General features: G+C 35.8%; 2 protein-coding genes across 3 annotated transcripts; both read right to left on the bottom strand.

Annotated features, from left to right (window-relative positions):
• Positions 1 to 1,389: 1,389 nt before the first annotated feature.
• LOC141598892 (GDT1-like protein 5) lies at positions 1,390 to 5,724 on the bottom strand. Its single transcript, XM_074418706.1, has 13 exons — positions 5,526 to 5,724; positions 5,351 to 5,419; positions 3,776 to 3,835; positions 3,638 to 3,685; positions 3,455 to 3,543; positions 3,257 to 3,293; positions 3,127 to 3,168; positions 2,519 to 2,584; positions 2,373 to 2,417; positions 2,220 to 2,281; positions 1,965 to 2,037; positions 1,757 to 1,850; positions 1,390 to 1,618 (listed from the first exon to the last, which is right to left on the bottom strand). The coding sequence occupies exons 1-12, from the start codon at positions 5,544 to 5,546 to the stop codon at positions 1,782 to 1,784; spliced, it is 681 nt and encodes a 226-aa protein (XP_074274807.1). The 5' UTR covers positions 5,547 to 5,724; the 3' UTR covers positions 1,390 to 1,618; positions 1,757 to 1,781.
• A 1,857-nt stretch (positions 5,725 to 7,581) lies between these two features.
• LOC141598898 (DNA-directed RNA polymerase 1B, mitochondrial-like) lies at positions 7,582 to 18,090 on the bottom strand. Of its 2 annotated transcripts, none has more exons than XM_074418713.1 (20): positions 17,915 to 18,090; positions 16,364 to 17,162; positions 15,491 to 15,679; positions 15,256 to 15,389; positions 15,098 to 15,164; positions 14,928 to 14,986; positions 14,538 to 14,655; positions 14,339 to 14,452; positions 14,121 to 14,252; positions 13,393 to 13,812; positions 12,768 to 12,818; positions 12,079 to 12,149; positions 11,622 to 11,706; positions 10,754 to 10,903; positions 10,025 to 10,099; positions 9,439 to 9,528; positions 9,281 to 9,328; positions 9,021 to 9,135; positions 8,835 to 8,938; positions 7,582 to 8,313 (listed from the first exon to the last, which is right to left on the bottom strand). In XM_074418713.1, the coding sequence occupies exons 2-20, from the start codon at positions 17,132 to 17,134 to the stop codon at positions 8,203 to 8,205; spliced, it is 2,904 nt and encodes a 967-aa protein (XP_074274814.1). In that variant the 5' UTR covers positions 17,135 to 17,162; positions 17,915 to 18,090; the 3' UTR covers positions 7,582 to 8,202. The 2 variants fall into 2 exon arrangements, with proteins under 2 accessions (XP_074274814.1, XP_074274815.1); XM_074418714.1 differs by having other exon boundaries at positions 16,364 to 17,004; positions 17,915 to 18,000.
• Between the last annotated feature and the right edge of the window lie 1,482 nt (positions 18,091 to 19,572).

Raw genomic sequence — 19,572 nt, forward strand, 5'->3', positions numbered from 1 at the left:
AATACAAAGAAATAGGGCTGAAATTAAGGAATTGCTGGGTACACCAAGCACTGCATGACAAGACTCGTCATGGGTCGTTGCTTCCATTTCACTAGCACGCTCGAAGTCTACCTTTATCTGCCTTGGACGTGCCATTTTCTCCTCTAGACAAAGTAGGCCGGCACGAGTCAGCGTATGACAAAACCGATAGCCATCGCTAAGTTCTATTTAGAGGTACTTGTAAAAATATTACGGAGTGTGTTATATTATTTTTTACTGCCTTTTTTTTTTTGTTAGGTTAATAACTACATATGTTGAAAATTCAACCGAGATTTTGTCAGTTTAGTTACGTTAGCGTATCTCACGTGACTTTATTAACATTAGACAACAATGATCAAGTGATCAACTAAAAGTAGAACTTCAGACAAGAAAAACTTATGTATGCCTGGTTTATATTAAACAAAAGGGCAATGTGCTACATTTTTAATGATGTTGAGTGGTTTCTAGGTTTTACACTCACTCATATTTTTTTCTATAACGTTTCTATGTTTTACAACTCATTCGAGCGAGTAAATGGTTTAACCAACTTTGATACAAAGCTATGTTTCTTTTTTAGTTACACTTATTTACTTACCTGATAAATTATCCCTAACAAAACCATTTTGAGCCAAATTCAGCAAGTCCCTTAGGTTTATAGGTATTTTTGGATAACAATTTAAATTTGCAAAGAAAAAAAAAAGGGTAAGGAAAAGTAACACAGCTTTGTATTTTGAAATAGGTAAATAAAATTCTTGGCAGTTACCGTTAAATTATTGAGGAGATAATGGAAGGAGAAAGGATTATGGAAAGGACTCCTCGACTTGATGTGTGATACTAGTACACAAGTCATGAAAAAAATTCATTGTTTTTCTTTTCGTTTTTGTTCTATTTCTGTTGCTTAACTTTTTGGGACTCGACTCGTTGCAAGTCCCTGAGATATTGTTATCCCGTTCTGTTAATAAAAAATGTTCTAATTCGAATAAATAAAAAATATACCAAAGAACACTTCCTCCTTTTGTTGGCAAATGCAAATGAACTTCTTAGATGAAGAGCTAACTAGGTAAGTCTTAGAATTGGGCTTGGGTGAATGCATCAGCATGTCGATAATCATCGAAAAACGTTGGATCCAGAGCATACCTTTCAGGTAGTCATATACGCATGTGAAACAATTCATTAATACCGCGACAGTATATTACTCGAGCAATTGTAGAACACAATATTGTTCAGAAGTAACATCACTAACTGAAACTGACTTAGTTAGCTTAGCTAACATTTTCGTGCCTCAGTTTATGGATAACAACAATAACCGATAATCCTAATTTGATTTGTAATCGGTTGATTATATGCTGTTATCAGAGCGGATATCAGAAATCATCAACAAAGTCGCTAATAATTCTTGAAAAATAAATAAAAAAAGTAGCTAACAATATAAGATTAAGGCTGGTGGCGATTTTAGCCCATAAACATGTTTGTATGAACAACAAGAGGACAACAATCGTGTATGGAGCAACAATATCCAGCAAAAATGCGTTGTGAATCAATATCCAGCAAAATTGTTATTTGGTGTATCTGTTTTAAAGCTGGGTTGAACAATTCCTCCCTGCATTAAGCGAAAGTACACGAATTCACCGTCATGTATATGTGTTCATATATCCCAAATTGAGCTTTTTCCGCGCTTAAATGAGAGATTTCTGCTGTTTCGTATGAGGCAGAGCTATCAAATTAAATTTGTACTAACCTCTTGAAGCAGTGTCGCAAGAAAATTAGTGGACTGGCGAAAGGAAAGACTGGATTCCAAAAATAATGAAGAGAAATCCACCAAAAATTCCGACCTGGTCATAGAAAGCAAAGAACTGTCATAGGACTAAAATACAAAGGAGTAATACACAGTGCTTGCACACTTGCAGTCGAGATACTCTCGGGAGAGCGTTAGTTTTGATACATACCACTCTCTCGGATATTTGAGACGCTAAGCTCTTTCCACCAATGACAGCAGTTACTGTGCACAAAGTTTGTCCTCTACACGTTACAGACAAGAAACATCAATTAATCATGGGTTTGAGTCATGCGCCACAGTATGAAACATGTTTATATGAAACGTTTACGGTTTCAACCTTTGTCTTCTAGAGATTATAGAATGAACAAGGAGCATAAAATTATTTAAAATACCGGAAAGGAGAAAGGTAACATGTAATACTCACAGAATCCCACCAAGAACAACACCTAATGGATTCTCATCGGCAGCTAGACCAATGGTCGCCAGCTGAAATTATACCACAGAAAGCGTTAATGGGGGTAGTGAAATTGTAGAGCGTAGGAACATCAAAATTCACAGAGCTTTCTTTATGGCTTACCTGGCTCTTGTCACCCCATTCACCGAAAAAGGTAATAGTAAATGCCTGCAAAAGAACGAAAACAAAGATCAATCAAATATTAATAGCCTGACTTGGAGAATATATGAAATTCAAATGGACTCCTGAACAATGTTACTCTCAGTTACCTGTAGAAGGATTGGTGAAAGAAATTGAGTAAGAAATGGCCTGCTCTTCTTTTTCTCATCATCATCCTGGAACACGTAAAACTATGGTGAGTATCCTCCAATTCAATAAGGTTATAGAAACACGAAAAGTATATATGTAGATTAATCCAAGCAAGAACTAAATGCTGGATAACTCACACGGGCAAGTAGCTGTCAGCTATTGACCAAGTTAAGACAGTTTACTTGAGTGCAATGTAGACTAAGGCGAAGAACACATAATTATTGATTCTATTAATGAGAGTCCAGGGATCATCCTATTATATGTTATTGATTACGACGATTGGCATTTGGCAACGACGCAAAGGGATTCACTTGTATATATATATGATGGAATGTATTAAAGTCTTCCGCTTATCGATCAATTTTCTTTACGGCATCTTGAAACTATATATCTTCAACACATGGTTAAGATTACTTACATATGACCCCCTCTACCCTGGGCCCTGCCATAAGTGGGAGTCTTTGAGGCACTAGGGTAACGTTATTATAAACAAGTTTATGGGAATCAATACATTGGATGCACACACAAAAATGAACCACGGAGTATTTACTAGAATCACTAAACCTACCTTGCCTTTGGATGCTCCTTTGACTCCCTGGAAGTCAGCATCCTAATAAAATAACAGCAATCAGTTAAGGGAATCTATAATAAACGTACCATAGGAAAAAAAAAAAAAAAAATGGGAGTCATATGCTAACCAATTTCTTTTCAACTTCATCTAATTCCCCGTCATCTCTGCACAATCAAATTAAATTAGCTACGAATGGAAAATCCACAACGAACGCCTTTTCAACTTTTTTCAACTGTTGTGAAACTGTGATGTTTTTAATCTGGTAGGGGGGAAATCAACATGAGAAGATAAATGAACGAAGACAAAAATAAAAATTAATAATTACCCTTCTCCATGGAAACCTTCCCACAATGACCAACATCCAAACCCAAGGAATAATAGAGTTGCGATATGATGAGTCAAATTTCGAGATATCTGAGCAGTTTAAAATCATAGCATTAGGTAAGCATATTGTAAAAATAAGGGAGAAAAAAATAGGTAGAGTCTTTCCACTGCCAAGTACGCTTACCAAATTGGGAGCAGCCCATCCAACAACTACTGAGAGCATTGTCATCACCTAAATAAATGTATTATCAGACATCCAAATTTACAGAACAATTTGAACACAAAGAAATAGCATAAAAGGATAAGACCAGGGTCTACTCACTATCATAGCAGAGAGGCAGCCAGCAAGGACAAGTCTCCGAGGGTGGCGCATAGCTAAAATCTAGACAAAATCAAGGAGACACAAATAGTAAGCAGTTGTGACCAGAATACTGCAGTTGCAAAAGTCATTATTATTCAGTCAGTCATAAAAAGATACGCAAGGAGGGGCTGGGAGGAGGGGGAGGACATGATCGATATACTATAGCTGCAAGGTGTCATCGCTTTTTTCCTTCAAAGATTTCGTACACAATTCACTGGAGCTATTTCAAGTACTCTTAGGAGCTCAATTTTAAGAAAACAGCCACAACAAGAACAGTTGGTGATCATAGAACATGCTGACGGTCCCTAGGGAGAAATGGTTTTCATTATAATTCATGTAAGTGGGTCTATGAGGAGATGAAACACGAACTTTGCCCCTGGGTCGAGAATTTGGATCAGCTATATATTGGCTTGCCGCCCGCCCTCCCTAAGTTGGGACTTGGGAGCCGCCCCACTTGGCTTGGCCAAAGGGCAATCAACGGATTCCTAAAGAGTAGGGGACGTATGAAGTTGGATCTAAAGACCAATAAGTATGTATCAACAGTATGATAACTTATAAACTCCTCCCCAAAATCCAATTTAGACAAACAACATTAAACCTCAAAAACGAGCCAGGATACAAAGTATACTCGAAACTCAAAGCAATACCACTTTCAGACACTCCACATAAACTAAACCACTTCAGCTTGTCTTTTCCTGCTAAGTACAGTAACTAAGAATAATCTACAGTTTTTCCCTCAAAAGAAAAGAATAATCTACAGTTTATAGCTAATTCAGAATTATTCCAACAAAATTGTTCCCTTAAAGTAAAAAGGCATCCAATTCCATATAGAACCATATTCTTGTTAAGCACTAAACATCATTAAACCAATAAAAGCATCTTTTTTTAGGGTGGTCAATGGTCATAAGACTCATAACGCCACTCCCAATATACAGTCCCGCTCGTTTTTATGTTGGAGTTAGATAAACCGATTAATAAATACTCGCACAAAGCGAGTGGCACAAGCAATTGCGTTCTCATTCCATTTTTTTACTCTTTGGGAATACATACAAACTTGTCATTAAGCTAATACAAACACAAATAATTGTCCATATTACCATATATCACATAATTAATCCTTAAAATTAGAAACAAACTTGTAATTAAGCTAATAAAATGAAAACTACTCAATTTTAATAATCAAAATCACAAATAAAAGTCTTCCACAAGTACCCACATAGCAAAAATATGAATTTAAACAAAATAGAATGCTAATCACAAATCACTCAAATTCACAATCACAAAAAACTTCTAATTAAGCTAATAAATGAAAATTAATCAAATTCACATTAATCACAAATCACAAGAAATCACATAACAAAAATATGAATTCAGTAACCTACTCAAGTACTCATCTGTCTATTAGCCCGACGAATTACCCATTAACCCACACAATAGTACACAAATCTAACTAAAAACTCGGGGGTACAACGTAGAATATCCGAAAAACAAAAAAACAAAATATGAATTCAAACAAACTAAACAAAATCAACATACAGCAGCAGCAATGAAGGTTTTATCACCGATCTCAGATAGAATAGTCATTGCCAATGATTTAGTAAAACCCTGCAAAAACCCATTAATACATTAACATCATATTTCTTCAAAAACCCAATGAAATTCAACAAAAAAATAAATTAATTAATTAAACATATTAATTAATGAAAATTACCTGAGCTACTGATAAAGTCATACTCTTTTAAATCTTTTTTACCCCTTTTTTTCTACAAATTATAATAATTTCAATAAATTAATTAATTTGTAAAAGGGATAAAAGAGTATGAAAGTTTAGAGAGAGAAACACAGTTTGAGTTGAAGGAGAATTTGCTCTTTTTTTTTGTGTTGTATGTTTGTTTGTTCTGACTACTATTAAGTAGAGGAAAAATGACTTCTAGTCTAGTAGATAGATCTCAATCACCCCAAATTCTCGTTTAGAACGGATATATCCGTCTAAATTTAAACGGGTTAAAAAGTATTGGTAGGACAACAAAAAAAAGAACTCTCTAGGGAATTAGAAAAAATTTGTCTTATCTAGTTAAGTTGGGTAATATTTAACCCGTTTTATTCTTAAAATAGATATACTTATCTGAAGAGAGATTAATTATTTTACTAATTAAAGTATAATTAATTAGAGAATACTTAAGATGAGTTATGATTTATTGTGCCTAGTTGGGTTTTGATTCGATTTGGAGAATTGATATTTAATTAACATTGATTTGTTTGGTGGATCTAGCATCTAGTGATGTTTTTTTTTGTTTCGCGTAAAAATGGTTATAAGAGTGATTTTGATGTTGACGGAATTTGAATTCAGGTCATAAGTATGACGTTGTGTTAATATAATGTATTTATTCTGTAAATATTTTGAAATGAAAATAAATTAGAATAATTAATATATGAGGACTTAAAGTATTAAGTACTTCAGTTTACTGTGAATTTGTTTTACTGAATAAAGATATGATAACTGATATAGAGTGTATAAGAGTTAAGAACTTGTTTTGTAAAAATTCTTGTAAAGGCAAACAAGCTTATAGTTGCTTTTCAATTCAGCTTAACCTTAAGTTTATGAGATTAAACATCATAAATTAAAGGGTTAGTTATTGAACACTACCTTATAAAAATATTGTTTTACGAAGTACATATTAGTACTACTACCTTTTATTCAATTTTTTGTGTAACACCTTAAAAATATGTTTTGATGTTAAACACTACCAAAATGCATTTAAGGCAAAAAAATAAATCAAAATTCGGCATTCACAGCGTGATAAAAATTTGTTTGCTTTAAACCTAATTGATTTGTCTGCCACAACTACACAAGTAGAAATCTGAAACATTTTTGAAAATACATAAAGAGGACTTTTAAAACAAGTAAAATTACAATAAATGAGGGACCAGTTGATTTGAGTCATAGTTTTTAATCGAGCAAGTATAGTAAAATCAATTGTATGATAAACTTAAATCATTTATTTCCTTTTCATTATCACGGAATGATAATATCACTACGCTTTTTATTAATGCCACGACAATATAAGCCAAGTTTAAGGGCAAGTTATTATTCACCGTCTTACAAACATAAATGGCAATTGGCATTAGTAATTTTAAAGTACCATTATGTCTTTCCTTTTCATTCGTGAAATGTACTTAATGAGTACGGAGAAAAGAAAGTGAAAGCAAACCTATAGATTTGTTTTAGCCACAAATTATTTTTCTAACGTCAACACGATTTAAAAATCTTATAAATAATACCTCTTCCCGGTCAATAACTATTTATTTCTTTTTTAGGGTGTTTCAATCAATAGTTATTTATTTTCATTATAAGTTATTGTGGATATCTCCTAAGTAGGTGGGATATTATGATTTTGTGTGTTCTAAAATCAGTAAATCACTCTTCTTTCAGCTCTTGGTCTTTATTCCAAAATTAATAAATAACCATTGATCAAGACAAAAAGAGATAAAGATGATGATATAAGAAGTGTCTATTTCAAACAAGTCAACGATCAAAATGGTTGGCCAACGTATAAAATATACAATTACATAATTTACATTAGCAAATACGAGTAAGTCAATCACGTAACGTCAAATTTGTCGACTACTAGTTATGAAAATAACAAATGCTATAATAAAATAAAATAACTCATTTTTTAACCTAACTTGATACGATTTTACATACTTGCGTAACACAAAGGAAACGTGCAAATTTGGTTAAGAAACCATTACAGACCAAGTTCGTGTACACTCTCAAATATAGGATTATTATTCAAGATTAATAACGGAATATCATTCTACAACATCAATCGACACCCCCCAAAAATTTCCTATAGGATTTATTTGTAAAAAGAATACAAATTGCGTATATATATATATACAGTACAATGATCAATATGAAGAAGTAAATTTGATGAACCTATAGATCTAAGCAAAGGTATACTAACCAATTAGCTTCCTAGTTCGCCTTTATTATGCACAACAGTCAGAGGCCGAGAACAGGATGTGAGGCTTGTGACAAGTTATCATATTTGATACCATGGTTATATATGGCTTTTGTAATGTGGCTGGAATCTGGATGCTGTAAATTTTCGTTCTTAGCCCATCGGAAGATAAGTCTTGCCCATGTCATCAGACGACAGACATTTGTTCTTCGGCTTCAGTCTCGTCTTCCTTTTTCAAGGTGGAGCACGTAAATGATCTATACCAGTTATTGACACTCATGACTCGGATAATCCTTTCCTGTTCACCATCTGGATTTTGTAGTTGAAGATCAGGAGTCCAATTGTCTGCCTCCAATATTAGAGTTCTTTAATTTGGTCATGGTTCTTTATATCCGAGTTCCGGTGATAGTATGGAATCGACCTCTAGTTGAAGAAATAACGAGACTCCAGAACATCTCTTAAATCGAGGTCTCCGCGTTCAGGGATAGGCGGAAACTGTAAATGAGGATAAGACGTCTGAAAGCTCTCTAATAACTGCACAACAGAAGTATTGCTTCAGTACTAATACCAGTACAGCGTCCAGTAAATTTTATTCTTGAGATCACATGAGGAACACTCAATCAAATAAAAGAACGCTTCCTAAAAAACGTCATACGTCATCTCAAGTGTGTGAGTGCACTTTGAGCCAGGTAATAAGAGCCATAGTACAGGACATAAGAAAATTGAAAAACGTCCAACATCACATGTAAAAGACGACGACTATTTTAGACTGCCTCAGCTTCACATTTTTTTCAAGCTTTGTGTGGTGGAGAAAGCGTGTGACACTCCCTAACCCATTTAAATGTGTGAACATAAAAAAAAAAAAAAAAAAAAAAAAAAAAAAAAAAATAGTCAAAGTACAGTATTCGCGGGACAAAGGGAGTATCACATGCGAAGATTACTCTCAACCAAAATTCATGAAAAAAGGGAGCCCATTTACCATGTCCGGATAAACATTACCATAAAGCCAAAGACTGAAATCTTATAGAAGATGAGTTCAAACAAGAAAGCCTTACACTCTCCAAAATAGGTAGTTCATAGAGCTCAACAAACTTCTCTCGTAATATTTTGTTCATTTCATCCACATCACAAGCATGTGTCCAATATGAATCATGAACCCCTGCAGCAATAGGAAATTGAGGTGAAAGTAAGATACAAACTAACAACATGGAAAATGTCACAAGTTAAGACTACAAACTAACCTGCAAAAGTTAAGCCTGCCCGTTTGCAGGCAATAGCAGTCATCATCATGTGGGACCCATCAAGAGAGTGGACAAAATTTGGAGGGAAAGCTGATCTCTGCCGTCTTCCCATGATCTGAAAATGCATACAGATAAAATATTTATTGCCAACAGCCACACATACCTAGAGCAGAACTGAAGCATGATGCAAGGGTAAATACTAAACCCGGAAGTACAAAGCAAGGACAAATGAAAGTGTTGCTAATAAAATCGTAGGCTACCTTGTCAGTTTCTCGCCGCAATGTCAAAATTTGTAGAGAAGTACTGACCTGTATCCATTACAAGATTTAAAATTTTGAGGAAAAAAAAATCTAGGTACAGGAAAACCTCAAAAATCAACAAGAATAAACGAGAAAGTCCAAGAGCTTAGAATGTTTACATGACGTTTTCCTATTTTACGGTAAGGTTGAACAACAGGAAGACCAAGCGGGGTTGTCCATTGCACAGCCTGGTTTTCTGATGCAATAACCTGTTTGACATACAAATGAGACACTTATTATCCTTCTCGATACCTACAGAAGAGATAGCACTAAGGAGGTGTTCTAGTCTGCCAAAATGGTATGGGTTTGGAGTCAGGAATCAAATAAAGGTGTTATTAGGGTATCGAAGCCCCAGCCTCTTGAATTTTGGGATTTGGGTATCAAAACAAAATTTCTTGCCAAACACTTGTATAGGTTTAGATCATTCCAAACCTTGACCCGTTGGTACCCTTGATACCTGCAATTTGCGAATTATACACCCTCTAGACTCCCTAAATATTGGCAGATTAGAACAAGATGATTGTTTCATCTAAATTAAACATGTGAGTCCCAGAGTTACTGATATCATATACATTTATTTGCAATAAAGAAAGTGATAAAATTAATAATAGGCCGTACAAAAATTCAATCAGAAATTTTGGTGGCAGAATCAATAGCTATTTCCGAGCCAAACATATTATTCAAAACAGTTCCAAGATCACATGCCTTTGCACACTCTCCAAGCCAGTGCATAATGGTTTTTGCTGATTCAAACAAATCTCCCAGAGCAGTCATTGTGACCTGCTCAGATAGCAAAATCAAACCATTAAACAACCTTAAGAAAATGTAAGAGAAAAATTGTTTGATTATGAGCCATCTCAAACCACTAAACAGCCCAGTTTACAAGGTTAATTTTGTGTACAACTCATATCAGGTAGTCTAAGGCTATTTTAGCAACACCACCATACCCGAGAATAACAATCAGCAACCAGGTTTTTGATAATGTCGGTATATTCCGTAGATGATAAACATGATTAGCTTACGAGCATTCACCATTTTCTAATCTGATTTAATTTGAATTATTATTTTCACTTCTTAGCATTTTGCTGATTTCCTCTACTTTTCCATTAGTTACAGAATGCCAAAGATCAAGTTTTGTGCGGTTAAAGGCTTGGCCATCTCAAACCCTACTGACTTATTGTTTGTAAAATAACTTTTTGGCGCATAGGTCCCTCATCAGCTTCCTTATCCAACTTATTGTAATATCTTGTACTCCGTAATTTATTCTCTCACAAATAGTTCTCAAATACAAGCTTTACTTATGAAACAACTAGCCTGGTTCCCTTAATTTTTCAATAGTCTACACGTAATATTCTGAGTGACCACCACTAACACATTACATCATTCTTTGGATCGCAGATTCGCAGCATAAAAAAAAAACTCCTATTAACTTACCTTAGCGGCATAACATGCTGCAGTAAAAACCTCATCATCTGCAATTGCATCACGTTCCTTTAACCTTTTCTTAATTTGGTCACGAGCACCCATGTATGTCACACCATAAACTGATGTCATCACAGTCTGCTTGACCAGCTTCCTGTCCACCTAGGTTTTTGCATTGAAAGCAACGAAAGTTGGTAATGAGACCAAATATATTCTTACAGTCCCATGATTAAAAAAAATCTCTTTCAAAGTGCACTCCCAATCTCCCACGTATAGCATATATAAAAAAAGCAATTACATACATGGCTAACTACCAAAAAACCTTATTCTAATAATCAGAAACACTTGATGAAACAACAATAGATCTTATTCATAGTTTCTTACTTACCAACATGATCAGACACAAAGGTACTAAAATACTAAAAGGTATAGAAGACTTATTTAATAATGGACAATATCAATTAAAGGACACCATATAGGAAGCAATAAGATAGCCACCTTACAGTGCCTATTTTCACTTATAAGAGAGTCAAAAGATATACGACCAGGAAAATAGGCCTATGGATCATCAAAGACAACTCATTATGATGAGATAGGGCATAACTTTAACTAGATTGAAGTGCTTCATGACCACACTAAAGAAGTCCACCAATTTTTGACATCAACCCAGGCAGAAGGGATGAGTTTACTACTATCAGTAAAAATACCCTATGCTTATGCTGGCTACATTTGGTTAGGTGTTCCACATCAACACTACATGACAATTAGGATACTTCAGTTTCCAATAATAAGAATCTCTTCACAAACAGCAGTGTCCAACACACACCCACGTCAGACACTTGCAGCTGATTCAGTAAATGGGCACGCAAATATAAGCTACCTGATTCAGTAAAAGCTTAGCCTGAGATGCATTTGGTTCAACAGCGGGATCTTTATCAGCATCTATAAGCATAATTTCATGGACCCTGCATGTAAGAAAAATTGGTCAACTGAGCAGCCATAGGACAAATACACTTTACTCCAGCGTTATTACTATTTCCTTTCACAATTAAAGTAAAATATCATGATATCACGTAAAATGGTGACTTAGTAAAGCAATTGCTCAACCATGAGCACTTGACAAGCAAAGAGTAGCAAGACTCCGTACTTGATGCACTCAGATGTCAACAAAACAAGGCTTACCACACTTTCATTGTCAACACCCAACGGTGCACAGCTGTTGGTGCCATTTTCATACCTTTAATTAAAGTGGAATTTTTCTACTTTATTAGCACAAGGAGGTTAAAACTCCAAAAACCCTCCATTGGTGTTAATTAGAGTTAAGGGTTGTAGCTTACCTTTTTGCAATATTAGAGTACACATCTGCCGGTTTATCCCCTGCAACAAGATTCACAGCCCTTGCTCCCAGCTGAACAAAAAAAAAAACAGTCTAGTAAAGAAGATAACAGTATTAAGATCTGTGAAGTCATTAGGTCAACTGTAAACTAAGCGCCCAGAAGGTAAAAGGAAAGCAGGAAAAAATTGATGTTCGCTTTGCCTGTTCACAAACATGCCAAATCCACACGATATCAGACAAGTGACAATAATCTTGTCAAATTTGAGATGGCCTGGGAGCACTAAATAACTAACTCGGGTACAATGTATGATCATTGGCAAATTACAAACACAAAAGAAAATTGCATTTTTTTTTTCAATGAAGCAGCAAAACAAAATGTGTATGTCAAAACACAATCGAATGTATTCAGGAATCAAAGCCACCAATTCTGTTTCATCCTCAGATTATTTGATCTGACAGTGAACTAACAATGGACAATGCGATATTATACTGGCTATATCTTACAAAGAGCTCTTAAAATAAGAGCAGAAAAGCTAAAAAAACAACTGAAAACGCTTAACACAACTTATGTACGTGACTAAAAATATGAACCCTTTTCTATAGTAAGACGTCATAACTCTACAAGGATCCGGGTCTAAATTAATCATGCAAGCAGGAAAAAGTAATAAGCCAAGACAAGCAGTATGTTACCTTATCCCTGCCGAGGGCAGCATAATGCTGTAAACCATTACATGAACCATCCTGTGGATAAGGAAAACCCGAATATTAAGTAGGAAGACAACTACTGCAATTATAATGCAACACCTAGTAATCTGCACAGAGTATGCAATTATGCATGCATCTGAAATAACTTTAGAAAAACATGGAATAATTCTATTTTCCAGGGCATATTCCCAAATACGAAAAAGAATCCATTACCTTGCAAAACGAACTACTTTGAATAACATATACCAAGACAAACAAACAGCACAACATTGAAAGACGATGTCTCTAGGCATTTCAGCAGAAACAGAAATTCAGAATCAGAGGCACTCAAAATCATGACTTAAAACCAAGGCTGACAAAGTAATTGTGATCAAAGTTGCATGTGGAAAAAGGTAGAAGTCCCTTGCATATAGCATATACAAAAACAGACAAATCATCTCCTAAGTTAATGGCGAAGTTCATTAACCAATGAAGCCTGTAGCCAGCAGCAGATTGTATGAACTGTCAGAAACCATAAATGATTGAACAGCCCACTTCATACAATTAAGAACAATTAACTTAAATGGAACACACCTATGATAAAATATCTGATGCAATTAGGAATAAGTACCTGGTGGACAGGCATATGTGAAATGTAAACCTCCGGAGATGAGTTTCTCAATGCTTCTGTAAGATTCATGCATGCGGCCAAGCACTGAAATGGATCCTCTGCATTTAACCACCAACGCTTTCCGTCCAAAGGTCTATCGGCAGAATCAAAAATATCGTCAAGATGATTTTCAGTAAATGCAGCCCGACCCTCTAACGACAGCTTATCAACACCGCCAGTAGCATATAAATTTGCCAAGTGGATTTTAAGCCAACGAAGGCCTGATGCTCGGAGGGGCCGGCCCTCTGCAAACTCCAAGATTCCTCGGCATAAATCATTGCCAAGATGGTTCAAATGAGCGTGCATGGGATATGCACGACCACGAAAATCTAGGTTGTGTGGGTAGTAAAAGCCTTCCTCATCCTTCATCTTTCTAGCCACCTACTCCCAGAGATATAATAAGCATCATCACTCAATTAATTAATCGGTGAAACAAATAAGCTCAGGATAAAAATCGTACTGCCTCCATCAGTCCATCCCAAATGAGTTGTTCACATACGTGAAGATACAATATGAAATTTATCACTTTTGATTTGTTCAAGCAACTAGTTTCGTATTATCATTTTTGAAAACTTGCAAGTTTTGCATATTTTGAGAAAAAATTGGTCCAATTAATATCTTTTGACCAAACAAATCAAATAGGGCCAATGTAAAGGGAATGAAAGGAGCGCAAAAGAAAGATTTCTTACAGCTAGCTTGAGTTCCACTGTACATCGCTGAGAATGCATTTCTCTATTCTGTTTCTTGACATCTCTCACTTTCCACTTCCATTCCTTTATTGCAGTCTCCTCATCCGTATCTGGTTCCTCTGGTATTGCAAGCTGCAAGAGTAAATTCAAAAAAAAAAGTGAGGCCAGACTAAAGGCTTTCACCCAAGAGAAGTGCATGTCTTGTAACTTATACTCACATCTTCACGATCCACCAAGTCAGCCAGACCGCCTCCACTATCCCATATCCTGTCTATGACACTAAGAACCTTTTCATTAACTCTCCATTTGGTCTTGCCAAGTGTATGCAAAGCCTAATCACATTGAACAAGAACACAAAATGTCTAAGAAAAGGAAAACACTACTAACAGAAATAACTAAGCAATGAATTATTCAAACCTCAAACACGATTTCTAACTGGTGCTTCGGGGCCCTTTTTAGTGCATCTCTCTGTTGTCTTGCTCCACGCGTTCGCATAATGTAAGATGGAAGGAACAAGTATGCACCCTTGTCATACCTATCAAAACATATGGTTGTCAAAAATCGTTAGAACTTATATAAATGAAGAGTAAGGATCAAAGCCATGCAACATGATCTCACTTACAAAAAGTGGAAAAAAGTGAGTACACAAAAATGAAAACAGAGTAATTTATTATTCAATCTTCTAGATATTTATCAACAATAATTCCATCATTGGAAGCTTTGCAGATAAGGTTGATAAAACTCAAAAGATTGAAGAGGTGATCCTGCTAACATATAAAGGGAGCCAAAAGTCGTCGAAAGAGATACCCTGTCCAGTCCAATGGAGGGACCAGCATTGGCATGTATGGAATCACCATGTGCCTAGCCTGGGTGAGCAGCAGAAGAGGTATTAGCATCCCCGGAGATAAAAAAGCAAACAATATCATCGAGAAAAGATAAATGAGGCCCCACCAGATGGTGAAAAAGAATATACTTACAGTTTTCTCTAGACCTTTCCGCACCATAGGATCACATACTATGACACCTAACTTTTTGCTTTCTTTTCTGCAGAAGGGATAGGTTAAATATATCTAAATAAAAGGTAATTAACTAAGACTAGAGTAACCTTTGGGGGAAATGTGAAAAAAAATCTTACTGGCCTTCACTGCAAACATATTTTGCGGTGTGTATGAATGCAGGACGAATATCAAGTAGAGTATCTGATAACTGATTAGCCGGAGGATGTATAAATGCTGTTTCGATCAATAGTTGGATTAGTCGGGAGCCAACCTGCAACAACATACCACAATGACACAGAATAACCAATCAGAATGCTCAAGACAATATATTCAGCTACTACTATTGTTGAACCACAGGAGCTACGCACACACCTTTGCTTGATTGGCCTGGCCCCAAGGACTTGACTTATCATGCTCCTTCAATACTCGCCTAATCTGGTGACCTTTTTGCTTCTTCATCAGATTCGTCACCCTTTTCCCAAGATTCTCTTGCTCAATCGCTGCAGCGTCTTTTGGTGTCGATTTTTTCTTTGATCTCTTGAGAAGTTTATGAAGTTTAGCCTGAAAAAAAGCACATCGCACATCCCTTCACTGAAACATCCACCTATGGGCGGGTAATTCTATTAAAGGGTACCAAAGGGAAACTTCCAATCGGCCATGTACAAAAAAGAGGCAAGCATACATCATTATATCTTTAAGCCTCAATCTATCATATGTAACATTGTTGAGATATCAGTATAACAGCGACATTGAATTAGCAATCAAAATCAATACCCTTAAGATCTTATGGGACCCACCAAATAGTATCGAAGTTAAGTTCCACCCTTCTGAAGTACAAAGCTTAAACAGTGTGGCCATTTACAACTATATCAATATTTCGACTTTAATCCAGCTTCAACATTGTGGTCATTAGTGTCAATTTGTCAAATACTCGTACCATAAATTAGAATCCAGTCAAAACATCGTCAATATAAAGAAAGTTGGACAATGCACACTCTTCAATTGATAGAAGTATTGTTCTTTTCTCACACAACTTCTTTCATCAATAACCTCTCAAAGCAAAACATACATTAAAATACGAGAATTTTTGCAGCCCATTTTTTTCCAACAGAGTAGCAATCTTTGCAAAACATACATTAAAAGACGAGAATTCTCAAAGCATTCTGAAAAACAAGCATCATGTCATAGAATAAAACATAACATAAAGAAGTAAGACAAAATCAAAAGCTGTGAGCTCAGAACTACCTCATACTCTATAGCTTCACCGATTTCAATAGATGCTCGTAAAACGATGGCACTCCCGCTACTCATCAACAAACCCACAAGCTTATGCATTGTGATAACCGCCATCATATCTGCAGGTAACTCATCAAAATAAGGCGCATAACCTCCACGATTCTTCCCCATCTTACACAAATCCTGCTCGGCGTTAATTGCATCCCTCAAAGGCTCAAACCATCCTAAAAACAGCGACTTAATATAAGGCAGATTTGGGGCAAGCTTTTTCTCGCACATAATAGTCAACAACTCCTGGTATTCCCTTGCTGCCTCCTCCCATGCCTCAGTCTCTACCTTTGTTTGCCTCTTCTTAAGGGCATCGTACTTCCCTGGAGACATCCCATGAACCAAAGCTCTTTCCCTTTTTATCTGTCGCTTACTCATTTTGTAAGTCAATTCACAGATTTCTTCATCTTCTTCAGCAGATGTTGACACAACTGCTTCCGCAGCAGCACTTGCATAATGACGCACAGGTTGGTTGCTAACGGCAGAAGTACCAAAAGGTGTCCTAGAAATCATGAGGTTATATCTGCCCATCTCACCATTTTGTGACAATACCTCACCACTCCGCCCAAAACCTTTATACCCTTGATTAGTCACAAATTTACCTGAAAGATGCCTGACTTGGGTAGAATGTTGCGATAACTCCTTCAAGTATTCAACGCATGAAGAGCGTTTGAGCTCCCTAGTGGCTGTTATCTTCCTCAATATGTCAAATTTTGTGGCTTTTTTCCACATAGTTTTATGAGAATGCCAAAGATCTCAACTGCAATCGCGACAATGGTAGTGACTGTCAAGGAACATAGTCGTACGAAATGAAATAAAATAAATACGGGCTATCATGTCATGAAATGACATTGATTTTTGAAATTCCAATACCAAATGCTCTCAACTATGCTTCGTGTTTAAGACAGACCCAAAATATCGGCATCTTATATCAAAGACAAACAATTGAGCATTAACCTATGCCATTCCAATCTCCAAAATTCTATATGATCTATACAGTAAACATTAAAAGATATCGCAATAATCCTACATTAACCTGGCCAAGCCAACTATTTTACAACAAACAACATCACCAGCTACACGAATCGACCGTATACAACCATTAACGCCCTGTCTTTCAGCTTACTTTGCACACAAAAAAGACGTCACCGCAAGCGAAAAAATGCAAAAATTGATACATTCGAGCTACAGTGACCTTTCACTGTCACATTATTCGGTATTAATCATCTCATTTTCTTATGTAATCAAACAATCATCCATATCTTTAACTTCATACTTCAATTGAACAAAAACAAATCAAAAATCAACCAAAAAATCATACAAACTCACAAACGAAAATTAGCAATACATAATAAACTTCAGCAGTAACATAAATCGAAATCCAATTGTAAAAATATTGGTACAAAATGTATGTGTTCGATTTTCTAGGGTTTTAGTGGATTTTAAATATTAATTTATAACCGTGCATTTCTAGAGAGAGAAAAGAATAGATTGAAATAGTAAGATTCGTACTGTTGAATTTGCAGAAAAACTGGAAATTACAGGAAATCGAAGATGAAGATGAAGATGATGGAGATGGAGATGGAGATCATGGAGACGGAGGCTACAGAAATGAGAGGTAGAAGACTAAACCCTGCTTAAACCTAAGTTTAAGTTTCTGTGGGGTTTATCATATTCTTCGTATAAACATTTTTTTTTTGTCCCGATTAAGACGGTTATGTTAACTTGATCAGAAATTTATCATTTTTTAATAGAAAGTAATTATTTTTAATTTTTTTTAAAATCTTAAACTACACTCCACTATTCATAAAAAATAGTGTATCATGTGCCTATTATGTGCGCTGCAATAATAATCTTATAACTAAAGTTATCACTTTTTAATAAAAAAAATTGATGATAACATGTTATCAGAAGTACGCAAGGTGGAATCTGGTGGTTAAAACTTGGGTGAAATTCTCGAGAGTTCCTTGAATCCATCTCTAGACTTCGAGTCTGTCACACTCGGATGGCTTACCTGGTAATCTGGTATACGTGGTTTGCAGGTTATCACGTATAGCCGAGTGAAGTAGCAATTGCGGGTTCCCCCGTCACCAACACATTTAGCGTGTTGGCGTAACTTTAACAAACCTGTTTATGCTTTTAAGAATGAGTTTTTTTATAAGCTACTTCTCGAGAAAATTGTAGATGTTGGCTATCATTTTACTTAAACGAATTTTTTTCATAAGCGCATGGAAATTGAATTGAACAAATTATATTGTTAAGAGATGTATCAAGATGGGTCTCTATTTGTAGTGAATGGAAAAAATATAAATGAAAGTAGTTAATATGATACTCATATACATATAGATGTATAGTCTTATTTGTGATATCGAGTCTTTGAAAATGGGTTTCGAACGAACACACCATGTACCCACGTAGGCGAAGTGAACCTTGGTCCTTTCACCCCCAACGCCTTGCCAATAAAAAAAATCTAGATATTTAATAATAGGGTTATTTAACAAGAATACTCCAAACTATTCGGGTGCTTCTCAAATTACGCTGAACTTTAATTTAACTAGGAATATACTCAACTATAACACCCATCCGCTTCTAATAGAATTGCCTCCTTTTTCACCTAGAGTAGTAGGTAAATCGAACACGGGACCCACAACTTCATCTTCTTCCACCCAATTTTTCTGCCATTACTATTTCTCCTTATGCTGTTATACCAACTTCCTCCCTCTTCAATTTTTTTATACCCAAATTTTCTTCAACACACAACATAATCTCTTATTCCAATCATAATGTAACCCCAACTTCGTCTTCTTCATTTTACTTAACTTTACTCCCGTTCTTTTATTTTTCAATTTAAATCCTCTCTCTCTCCTATTGCCACCCATACATCAGTACATCACCCTCTCAACCACCACCCACACCATCCTTAACCGCTCATTATTTACAGCATTGTCATCCGTCATTCACCACGGCCACCCATATTTCGCCGCATCTTCAATCATCGGTTACCATTCTTCACCTTCGCATCCTCTTCTCTACCATTTCGTCTATAAAATAGAGGTCACTTTGACCGTCGTGCATCGCTTTTTTACCTTCAACCACCGCGATCTCGCTCGTGCAGCCTCAAACAGTCTTGTCTCTTTGTCGTCGTCATGTACCTCTTCACCAACAATCGA

Source organism: Silene latifolia, chromosome 9, assembly GCF_048544455.1.
Source record: "Silene latifolia isolate original U9 population chromosome 9, ASM4854445v1, whole genome shotgun sequence".
In the NCBI taxonomy this organism is placed as follows: domain Eukaryota; kingdom Viridiplantae; phylum Streptophyta; class Magnoliopsida; order Caryophyllales; family Caryophyllaceae; genus Silene; species Silene latifolia.

What these genes read in the sequence shown, in the direction of transcription:
- LOC141598898 (XM_074418713.1), bottom strand. Translation starts at nt 17,134, where the DNA reads ATGTGGAAAAAAGCCACAAAATTTGACATATTGAGGAAGATAACAGCC. An exon ending in AGTTAGAAATCGTGTTTGAG is followed by an intron (nt 14,453 to 14,537) that starts GTTTGAATAATT and finishes CAATGTGATTAG; the next exon opens with GCTTTGCATACACTTGGCAA. An exon ending in TACTCTAATATTGCAAAAAG is followed by an intron (nt 11,707 to 12,078) that starts GTAAGCTACAAC and finishes TCTTACATGCAG; the next exon opens with GGTCCATGAAATTATGCTTA.
- LOC141598892 (XM_074418706.1), bottom strand. Translation starts at nt 5,546, where the DNA reads ATGACTTTATCAGTAGCTCAG. An exon ending in TGACTTTATCAGTAGCTCAG is followed by an intron (nt 5,420 to 5,525) that starts GTAATTTTCATT and finishes GGGTTTTTGCAG; the next exon opens with GGTTTTACTAAATCATTGGC. An exon ending in GCTGCCTCTCTGCTATGATA is followed by an intron (nt 3,686 to 3,775) that starts GTGAGTAGACCC and finishes ACATTTATTTAG; the next exon opens with GTGATGACAATGCTCTCAGT.